The 11570-nt window shown below is 43.1% G+C and overlaps 1 protein-coding gene across 12 annotated transcripts in view; it reads right to left on the reverse strand.

Annotated features, from left to right (window-relative positions):
• Positions 1-10913, reverse strand: part of LOC133420253 (calcium/calmodulin-dependent protein kinase type II subunit delta) — a 127225-nt gene extending 116312 nt beyond the window's left edge. For all 12 annotated transcript variants that reach the window (XM_061709897.1, XM_061709893.1, XM_061709888.1 and 9 more), the window contains exons 1-2: positions 10632-10913; positions 1974-2068 (exon numbers count right to left, since the gene is read on the reverse strand). In XM_061709897.1, coding sequence (XP_061565881.1) covers positions 1974-2068; positions 10632-10693 — 157 coding nt within the window. In that variant the 5' untranslated portion in view covers positions 10694-10913. The remainder of the gene's footprint in view (positions 1-1973; positions 2069-10631) is intronic.
• Positions 10914-11570: the final 657 nt, after the last annotated feature.

Raw genomic sequence — 11570 nt, forward strand, 5'->3', positions numbered from 1 at the left:
CCTGGGCTAGCCATTGGCTAAGCCAACTGTCAATCATATTAGAAATAAATGTATTGCTTGAGATAAACTCAAGCTTGAGTTACATTGGGTACATTGGGTTACATTTGGGTCCAACAGTCAATTCAGACAGTTTTTTTTGTCATGTATTTTCTAATAATATCAAGTTCCAGAGGTTTCTTTTAAAGGATCATGACTCACTCGCCACTGCTCCCTCAGGTGATAAAAGCTGGAGCTCCTTGAAGGTTCTCATAGTCATTTAAGTGCAAGACTGTTCATGAACGGCCTCATTCCTCCCCAACATTCAGAGCCACAAGCTTTGCCCTGAAATACACCACGTTCCTTTTTACTCAATGACTCAACAAAACCAAGGGAGTACATATCCTCTTAACTTTGTGTTGGCTCTCTTTTCTAAAAACCACACACACCGACTGTTTTGCTTCTCCCCACCCAGCTGCTGTTACGAGGAGGAAACCCCCGTTTCCCCTGAGGCGCTGCCTCTGCTGCTGCAGCGTTTGGTCACCAACGCCTTCTCTAACGTCTCCTCGTGAGTGGCGGGAACGCTGGCATCAGTGACTGCGTTTCCAGCATCAATAATCCTTTTAAAACTTAAATATTGGCAATAACCCAAATTTGCACGGCCATGTAAACACCAATAACCCCTTTGAATAACCAGAATTTGCTCATATTCTGGTTTTTAAAAACCCCAATATGATCCCTGGGTTACTCCTTTTAAAACCTGAATATTGGGTCATGTAAACGCCAAACAGAATATCCCCATCAAACGGAACAGGAATTTGTTTTCTGCACATGTTCTGTTCACAAGGAATCCTGGTCTTTTGAGTCCAGGAAGTTCTTATAAACACGGAGAAACCAAGACCAGGAGGAGACTAATCACTTCATAAATGTAATGAAGGATATGAACATTTCTGCATTTGTAGACGGTAGAAAGTACCGGGATAGAAGATTTACAAGAAGGTGAGAGAAAAGTTGCGCGAAGCAGCATTTGTTTTGAATTTGGATACAGGAAGAAGAAGCAGAAATGATGGGAATTGTGTCATGATGTTCTCCGTGCGTCGCTGGTTTGATCCAGATATCCCAAATGATTAATTATCATGTAAACGGAATATTCTGAATGTTTCAGCAACCGGAATATTAGCAATAACCCGGATTTTGACTGCATGGAAACGTAGTCATCAATGCCAGTCACAAAAGAAGCTGCTTTGTCAATTTCCCCGAGGGAATCCCCCCAAAGGGATTAATAAAGTCGTCTGAAACAGGAAACACCGGGGGTCGGCTACATCGGGGGTCGGCAACCCGCGGCTCTAGAGCTGCATGCGGCTCTCTCGCGCCGCCCTAGTGGCTCCTGGAGCTTTTTCAAAAATGTTTCAACTTTTTTTTCTTCTTTTTTTCCCTTTTTTCCTCTTTTTTTCCTTTTCTTTATTTATTCTTTTTTCCTTCCTTTTTCCTTTCCTTTTTAATCTTGACATTTCGACTTTTTTCTCGACATTTCGACTTTTTTCTCGAAGTGCATAATGAAAAAGAAAATCTTCCCCCAGTTATAACTAATATAGAAACATGCAGCATGTGTTGTCTTCATTCTAAGGCTGATACAAGACTTTTCATTTTTTTGCGGCTCCAGACATATTTGTTTTTTGTGTTTTTGGTCCAATATGGCTGTAAAACATTTTGGGTTGCCGACCCCTGGGCTACACGGACGAAAAGCAAAGGTGACTTTCCAGCCCGAGGAGGGAGGGCTGCACCAGTCTGACACCCAACACCCCCTGCTACTACAGATGTGATGAAGGGGCAGATGGCAGGGGCGTGAGAAACCGTGTACAGTCAAAACAAAAGAGGAAGTTGGTTTCAGGGGTGACACCACTAAAAAAAAACAGAACGACTTGGTGCCACAAATGCACGTCTGCAAAAAGTCTAAGTCACATCAGAGCCCGCGTACGCGTCGGCTATGCTCCTACCTCTTGCAGACAGTTTCTTGGTGTTGATTATTTTGGCGGCGTACTCCTGCCCTGTGGAGATCTTCATGCACCTCCTCACCACGGAGAAAGCTCCCCTGCAGGAACAAAGAGGTCGAGTAAGCAGCTGCAGGGCACGGCCTTTCAAAGTACAGAATAACATATGGCGCTTTTCCACTAGTACCTACTCAGCCCGACTCGCCTCGGTTTGGTTCTTTTCCACTAGGGGTCTGATGTGCCGAGTAGATACTTTTCTGTATCTATTCTGCCGAGGTTCTAAGCTGCTGAGTGGGCTGTATCTGACATCATCACACTACAGGCCACCGATTGGTCGGGGGGTTGGAGTCAGACGTCTGAGTCAGGAGGAGGAAATCAGAGAAAGAGACTCTGACGGATTCTTGTTCATTTTATTCAACCAGCAACAGCAGCAAAAGTCTGTTTCATGATCCAACTCTGAGGGTCAGATGTTCATAAACCTGGTGCTGAGGAGAGAATTAAAAAGGGATCTAGACTGGCGATAAAGAACAACCAGATCTACCAGGAGCTCTGTCTCTTCATAGCTGCTCACGGCTCCAGCTGACTTTTCGAGACAAAAAAAATTAATTAAAAAGCGTTGCCGCTTGAAGCTTCTCACTCTCATTTTTTAAGTTGATATCAAACACAAGCCACAGATCCAGCAGCACATCTATCATCTCCTCCAGGTTCTACATCTTTAGTGTCTTCTCCGTTTAGATCACACAATCAAATACGTCACAGCAGCTTCTCCAACCTCCTACTTCTGCTCAAGGTGCTGAATTGTAATGGAAAAGAAACCAGGCCAAGTTGAGATGAGTGGAGTAGAATAGGTACTAATGGAAAAGCGGCAATAGATTCTAGTGCTGAAACGATTCCTCAAATAACTCGAGTAATTCGATTACAAAGGAATTTTTTCTGCCTCGAGGAATCGTTTAATTTTGCGTTGGCTAATTTTGCATATATATATATATATATATATATATATATATATATATATATATATATATATATATACACACACAGGGCCGCCGCAAGGGGTGTGCGAACCGTGCGACCGCACAGGGCCTCGCGCCCCAAGGGGCCTCGCGCTATGGGCCGTTTTTTTTTTTTTTCAGACTTAAATGTGTACTAGTCTGTGCATATCAATAAATATATGTGCAATGATGCGCGTGTCTGTTGTTCAGTACAACTGCGTCAGACCAGGCGCAGACACAAGCTTCTCTGATCCAGACGGTGGAGTTGGAACAAACTGTCACACAATGTCGAGAGAACGAGACAGAATCAGGAAATTTCCATCGGGATGAAAAAAGAAAAAAACTAAAGAAAATGGAAGAGTTTAATGCCTCTCTGAAAGGCTCGTTTGATACATTTGTTACAAAAATCACCCATCCGACCGGGTCTCAAGCAGCCGTGGGGCCCCGCGTCGAGGAAGCCCAGATGATGATGATGCAGGGGAAGGTATGCAGTATTTTGCTAATTGGAGAGTTAAAATTGCGCATATAGACACCCGATCCGACCCGAAAAACCCCAAAAATTTCGCGAGGCCCCCCCCAGCCATTTCGCACAGGGCCTCGCAAATCTCCCAGGCGGCTCTGTATATATATATATATATATATATATATATATATATATATATATATATATATATATATATCAGGGCTCCAGACTGCGACCAAATGCTCGCATTTTGCTCAGGCAGTCTGCAATGGCCCAGACGGGAGACATTTTCAATCCACGCTATATTCTTCTGGTCCGTTCTCCTATATGTTCCCCCTCTAACCCGGTACATACATAGGTTCCTCTAAACATCTGTTCCCACTACAGTTTTAACTAAAAGAAAAGGCAAAAAAATGTCAGAAAAATAAAAACGTAATGAAGCTAACTGGGTAGTTTTCAGTTTTATCTCTGTAGTCATTGATGGATAAAACAAGCAGCACTAGTGTCTAATGTGGTAGGGGTCTTTCTGTGTGGAGTTTGCATGTTCTCCCCGTGCTCGAGTGGGTTCTCTCCGGGTACTCCGGCTTCCTCCCACAGTCCAAAAACATGCATATTAGGTTAATTGGTGATTCTAAATTGCCCATAGGTGTGAGCGTGAGTGTGGTTGTGAGCATGGTTTGTGTGTTTATGTGGCCCTGCGATGGACTGGCGACCTGTACAGGGTGTAACCCCTGCCTCTCACCTGAAAGACTCCAGCAGACCCCCGTGACCCCGCAAGGGATAAAGCGGGTATAGATAATGGATGGATGGATCTTATGTATATTTATACCGTATTTTCGCGACCATAAGGCGCACATAAAATTCTTTTTTTTACCTAAAATGTGCCGCACGCCCTATGAAACGGTGCGCCGTTTCTATTACCTATTACCAGGCAAATGAAATGGGCTGGATGGATGAAGGGATGATGATCGAGTGGTTGGAGACCTGTGGTCTACAACATGCAGGACGGTGGTCCTCAAGGACCAGCGTTGGAGACCTGTGGTCCTCAAGGACCAGCGTTGGAGACCTGTGGTCCTCAAGGACCAGGGTTGGAGACCTGTGGTCTACAACATGCAGGACGGTGGTCCTCAAGGACCAGTGTTGTGAGACCTGTGGTCCTCAAGGACCAGCGTTGGAGACCTGTGGTCCTCAAGGACCAGTGTTGGAGACCTGTGGTCCTCAAGGACCAGTGTTGGAGACCTGTGGTCTACAACATGCAGGACGGTGGTCCTCAAGGACCAGTGTTGTGAGACCTGTGGTCCTCAAGGACCAGCGTTGGAGACCTGTGGTCCTCAAGGACCAGTGTTGGAGACCTGTGGTCCTCAAGGACCAGTGTTGGAGACCTGTGGTCTACAACCGTGATTCCCAACCCCCGGTCCCCGGACCGGTACCGGTCCGTAGAGCCGTTACTACCGGGCCGTGGAATGGCTTGTGTTCCGATCATAATTAGGGCTGCAACGACGTTGTCGACAAAAAGCGATAATCAAAATTGTCGGCAATTGTCACCAGACGGTTTTTTCCCAATGGAGTGAGGCATCTCACTTCACTTCACCTCATACAATCTCTGCCCAGAGCCGCGTGTCAGCGCAGCTTTTTTTTTTTTTTTTTTCTTTTTTGCGTCTCCCCGCACCAGACGACTGCGCTCACTGATCAATACTGCAGATGCTGATCAATGATATGAGCAGGGGTCCGTTTCACAAAGCATGTTTAGTGAAAACTCTGAGTCTGTTAACCCTGAAATGAGGGAAACGCTGAGTTTTCCGTTTCACAAAGGGAGGTAACTCAAACCAGAGAAAGAGAGGTAACTCTAGCCTGTTTCACAAAGAGAGGTAACTTAAGCTCTCGGTCAGTTACTGCAGTAACAGACTCTCTGAACCTAACCTGGACCAGGTTTATATCAATGAACCTCGAGTTTCTCTGTGTCTCCGCCTCTTTCAGAGCCGCACGCACATTTGATTTCCTCATTCATTCAGTCAGCAGGCGAGTTTTGGCGAAGTTCTGCCGTCTGTCATTAAAAACAGAGTCAGTATTTTAGAAGTCCATTGTCACGAACATGGCATGTCCTTTTGATGAAGACACAATTGATGAAGGTGCAGAATTAATGCGCAGAGAATTAAATATTCGTCGGGATATGGTTATCAAACCACGTAATACATGTACATTACAGTACATAGTCTCATTACAGGCAAAGCAATATGTGTTAATCCTTTATTTGTTATAATTTTGATGATTGAATTGTTTAATGATTTCATAATATATTCAAATTTTTTGAGATTTTTTATTTGGGGTTTCATAAACTGTGAGCCATAATCACCAAAATTATAACAAAGGCTTGAAATATCTCACTTTGCATGTAGTGGGAAATAATATTTGTTTCACCTTAAGTTGAATTTACTACGAATGAAGTTTTGCAATATATTCAAATTTTCCGACCTCCACCTGTATATTATTACATGAATAAATAAGAGCATAATACAGGGGTCTCCAACTCCGGTCCTGGAAAGACCTATCCAGCATGTCTCCCTGCATGAATGACAGCAGCAAAGTTGAATAAAATATATATTTTTCATTGAAGTAGCCATCTTTCTCGTGTTTATTATCATTTGCCACATAATTAAAGCAACCTCATACTAAATTTAAGAAAACAATTTTTGCATTTTTTTGTCATATAATTTCATCCAAAACTTGTCGAAATGTGTTTCTTTGAGTGGCAGCCCTGTCATGGCTTGGCGGACAATAAGTTCTGGTACCTGACCGGACTGAACAGCGCCATGCACAGGTGCTGTATGCAGGTTAGGTTCAGTCCGCTGCAGAGATGAGCGGACCTCAGCAAACCTCCATGAGCCGTTTCTTTACTAGTTGTTCGAGTAAAAGAAATAGTGATGAACAAGTGGAAAATCCTACCAAAAAGAAAAGCAAAAGCTTTAATCGCAAGTACGACATTATGTATATAAAATACGGATTTGTTGCAACGGGCGATTTGGAGGCGCCAAACACACTTTGTATTTTATGTGGAGAAACGCTCGCCAACGAAGCAATGAAGCCATCCAAGCTTCAAAGACACTTAAATACAAAACATCCTTCTCTCAAAGACAAACCAGTGGAAGGAAAAAACGTGACTTAGATTTGCAGAAGCAAGTTTTAAAGGCCACAACATCAGCTAACGTCGCTGATGATAGCCTGCATTTTAAAATGCATTGTTTTTTTCTAAAATGTTTATTAAAATTGACATAAATTGTCAACCGGTCCCTGAGCTTTTTGTTTATACTTCTGCTGGTCCTTGGCTCAAAAAAGGTTGGGAACCCCTGGTCTACAACATGCAGGATGGTGGTCCTCAAGGACCAAGGTTGGAGACCTGTGGTCCTCAAGGACCAGTGTTGGAGACCTGTGGTCTACAACATGCAGGACGGTGGTCCTCAAGGACCAAGGTTGGAGACTTCTGGTCTACAATATACAGGACGGTGGTCCTCAAGGACCAGGGTTGAAGACCTGTGGTGACAAGTTCTTACTGTGGGGAATTTTTTGGACGGTATATCTTGAACAGTAAAATATCACCCATTCCTACTATTGAATACTGTGGCGATGTGTGGCCCACAATAACGGTCATATGACGATACACAATGTTTTCGATATTCGATATATTGTAAGCAGGGCCGCCGCAAGGGGTGTGCAAACCGTGCGACCACACGGGGCCTCGCGCCCTAAGGGCCTCGCGCTATGGGCGTTTTTTTTTTTTTTCGTTTTTTTTTCCATCAGGGAATGAAAAAAGAAAAGAACTAAAGAAAATTGAAGAGCTTAATGCTTCTCTGAAAGGCTCGTTTGATAAATTTGTTACAAAAAAATCACCGATCCGACCGGGCCCCGCGTCAAGGCAAGAGATGATGATGAGGCAGTGGAAGGTATCCAGTATTTTGCTAATTAGGGCCCGAGCACTTACAGTGCGAAGGCCCTATTGTATCTGTAGGAATTCTTTCTTCTTTTTCTTTTTCTTTATTCTTCTGGACGATAGGAGGGCCTTTTTTCCCCCTAAACATGCCCCAAAAGTCACCAAATTTTGCACCAAGCCAGGCCTGGCAAAACATTTGATATTTAATGGTTTGCATTAATGGGTGTGGCCTAATGGCTCAACAGCGCCCCCTAGAAAACTTTGTGCCTCAAGCACCACAATACGTTTTGATGTACATGCACGAAAATCGGTACACACCTGTATCATGTCGCAACTTAAAGAAAAGTCTCTTGGCGCCATGGCACAAACCGAACAGGAAGTCGGCCATTTTGAATTAATCATGTAATTTTGGCGCAATTTATGCCATTCCTTCGGCAGTTAATGTGCGTCTCCATCCTGCGACAACGCGCATTACTTTTCTCTTTCAAAAGCGTTACCGTGGCGACGCTAGGTGCCAAAAAGCACGCCCACCCTTCATCTGATTGGTTCAGACACAAAAAACTTTGTGCCTCAAGCCCCATAATACGGTTTGACGTACATGAACGAAAATCGGTACACACCTGTATCATGTCGCAACATTACTTTTCTCTTTCAAAAGCGTTACCGTGGCGACGCTAGACGCCAAAAGGCGCGCCCCCCCTTCATCTGATTGGTCCATATTTGATAGTTCCACAAAAGTCACCAAATTTTGCACCCAAGCCAGGCCTGGTGATAAATTTGATATTTCATGGTTTGCATTAATGGGCGTGGCCTAACGGCTCAACAGCCCCTAGAATACTATTCTCTGCCATAACTTTTGAACGGGTGTGATAAAGACATGTGGGTGGTGTCATCGGACTCGGTATTGAGTCCTTGACCTTCATTGGCCTGAATTAGCCCCGCCCCTTCTTCTGATTGGTTGTCCCCATTTTCTGTTATAACTTTTGAATGGTTTGACATAGAGAGTCGTGGGTGGTGTCATTGAACTCGGTTTTTAGTACTTGACCTTCATTGGTGCAAATTAGCCCCGCCCCTTCTTCTGATTGGTCGATACTTCATAGTCCCTATTTTCTGTTATATCTTTTGAATGGTTTGACATAGAGAGTCGTGGGTGGTGTCATTTCTGATATGCTTATGGGGGACGGTGGCCATGAGTGCGAGGGCCCGTTCATCGCTGCTTGCAGCTTTAATTGGAGAGTTAAAATTGTGCATATAGACACCCGATCTGACCCGAAAAACCCAAACATTTCGCCCCCGCCCCCTTCGCACAGGGCCTTGCAAATCTCCCAGACGGCTCTGATTGTAAGAAATTTCATCAACGATATATCACGATATATGTGACTGAAAAAGAAAAAAGAGAAATAAGAAAGAAAGAAAGAAAGAAAGAAAGAAAGAAAGAAAGAAAGAAAGAAAGAAAGAAAGAAAGAAAGAAAGAAAGAAAGAAAGAAAGAAAGAAAGAAAGAAAGAAAGAAAGAAAGAAAGAAAGAAAGAAAGAAAGATTCCCGTTGATGAGGTTTTTGTGTAACAAACATGGAGGATCTGAGTCATTCCAGTTTTGCAGTACAGGTGGAACTCATTTAATTGGTTTTTATCAATTCAATTTATTTGGTGTAGTTTAGTAGTATTTAGTATCTTTTAGAGCAGTGATTTGGCTCCAAAGACTGAATGTGGTGATAGATTTATAGTTACAAAGATGGAGTTGAATTGGTATTTGTTTTATCGTCATTTTTATCGTTATCAGGATAAATCCCAGAAATTATCGTGATAAATGTTTTAGTCCATACCGCCCATCCCTAATAATTTCGGTGCATCATTACTCTCCACGGTGTGAAATCTGAACCCCACACCCTTCCATCGTGGATCTGCTGCACGGGTGAACACGCTGGCTTTGCCTGACAAATGTGAGGTGCTGGTGTGGCTCACTCTTTTGCATGTTGAGGAGGGAACTGAGGATCGTTAACCGATTTACACCAGATTTCAGGCTCTTTTTAAGTTTCCTCGTTTGTTGTTTTCAGACACCGTCGTGACACTGGACAGTTTTGAAGTGATACGTTGTATGGTATTAGAATTGCTGTCCCCTCACTTCTGCCCGTTCAGCTGGGCTGATCCAGGAACTAATACGGCACATCACTTCCCCTCTTAATACTCTCAAATAGCAGGAAGAGCCACTTGAAGAAGTAATAACAGTGGTGCTACCAGGGGGGGGCAGAGGTGGCCATGCCCCCCCCTACAAGTTTGCTGGCCACTGGCCGGTCACATAGAGGACTGTCTCAGTAAATTAGAATATTGTGATAAAGTTCTTTATTTTCTGTAATGCAATTAAAAAAACAAAAACGTCATCCATTCTGGATTCATTACAATCAACTGAAATATTGCAAGCATTTTATTATTTTAATATTGCTGATCTTGGTTTACAGTTTAAGATTCCCAGAATATTCTAATTTTTTGAGATAGGATATTTGAGTTTTCTTAAGCTGTAAGCCATGATCAGCAATATTAAAATAATAAAAGGCTTGCAATATTTCAGTTGATTTGTAATGAATCCAGAATGTATGACATTTTTGTAATTGTATTACAGAAAATCACAATATTCAAATTTTCTGAGACAGTCCTGTAGATTCTATCGTCAGTTATGCGTTTGTCGGGGCATCATTCGGCATTTCATTTAGTATTTCTGATCCTAATAATAATAATAAAAAAAAAAATATATATATATATATTTTTTTTTTTTTTTTTTTTTTTTTAAATAAACTAAATATTTGATATATTAAAATATATATGATATGTATTATATTATATATATATATATATAATATTTAAAAAAAAATAAAATATATATATATATATATATATATATATATATATATATATATATATATATATATATATATGCGCCTTATGGTTAATACCATGTTGGTAAAAACCTTAGTATATGCAGACAAGTTAGAAAGTACAAAAAAAAAGGATTTCTGAGCCTGTAATGATGGCTTTTAGTTTTGGTGTCCACCCCAAGAATTTAAGTGGCCCCATCTCCCCTCATGAAACAGTTTTGGGGGGTTTTTCGCCCCTGAGTTTAGTTAAAGCAGACAGTCCATTCCAGGGAGGGAATAGCAGCTTTAGACGAGCTTTAGTGGAACGCCCATCCAGGTGGGCGCAGGTACGAGAGCTGTCTCTCAATTTAAGCTTTAACCTCACGCACACGTCAACCTATACGGACAAGAAAAGAGAAAGAAAAGCAAACTTACTTCCCCAGCTCCTCGTACAGCTGGTACTCGTCGGTGAACCTGGTGCAGGTGGTTGAAGCCATAGTTCAGGTGTTCAGGTGAAAACCTGCGCGATCCTCTCACCTGCGTCCTAACAAAGCCACCTGCCGTCGCTCAGGCGACGCGGAAATCAAGACAAAGTGAGCCAACAGAGTGAAATAAGTCCTGCGAGGGTTCCCGGCTCCTCTTCTCGAGGGTAAACTGGCCCCGGACCTGACAGGCGCGTCTAGTCGCGACCTGCGGATTCTCTTCACACTGGGATTAGTGAGAGACGCAGTCAAGCCGGTCGGGGCGCTACACGCGCATCCGGGACCGCCCTTCAAAATAAAAGCCCGAGGGAGAACACCTTTCATATTAAAAGTCCCACTTGAGATGAACGGACGGTGGGAGATAATTGATGAGATTATCTCGTGGTTAAAACAGCAATAACGTTTTAACCCTTGTGCTGTCTTCGGGTCAAGGAAGGAGGAAGGGAAGAAGGGAGGAAAGAAGGAAGGAAGGGAGGAAGAAAGAAAAGAAGGAAGGAAGGGAGAAAAGAAGGGAGAAAAGAAGGAAGGAGGGAGGGAATAAGGGAGGAAAGAAGGAAGGAAGGAAGAAAGAAAAGAAGGAAGGAAGGGAGGAAAGAAGGAAGGAAGGAAGAAAAGAAGGAAGGAAGGAAAGAAGGAAGGAAGGGAGAAAAGAAGGAAGGAAGGAAGGAAGGAAGGAAGGAAGGAAGGAAGGAAGGAAGGAAGGAAGGAAGGAAGGAAGGAAGGAAGGAAGGAAGGAAGGAAGAAAAGAAGGAAGGAAGGAAGGAAGGAAGGAAGGAAGGAAGGAAGGAAGGAAGGAAGGAAGGAAGGAAGGAAGGAAGGAAGGAAGGAAGGAAGGAAGGAAGGAAGGAAGGAAGGAAGAAAAGAAGGAAGGAAGGAAGGGAGGAAAGAAGGA

This window comes from Cololabis saira, chromosome 20 (genome assembly GCF_033807715.1).
Source record: "Cololabis saira isolate AMF1-May2022 chromosome 20, fColSai1.1, whole genome shotgun sequence".
Lineage (NCBI taxonomy): Eukaryota > Metazoa > Chordata > Actinopteri > Beloniformes > Belonidae > Cololabis > Cololabis saira.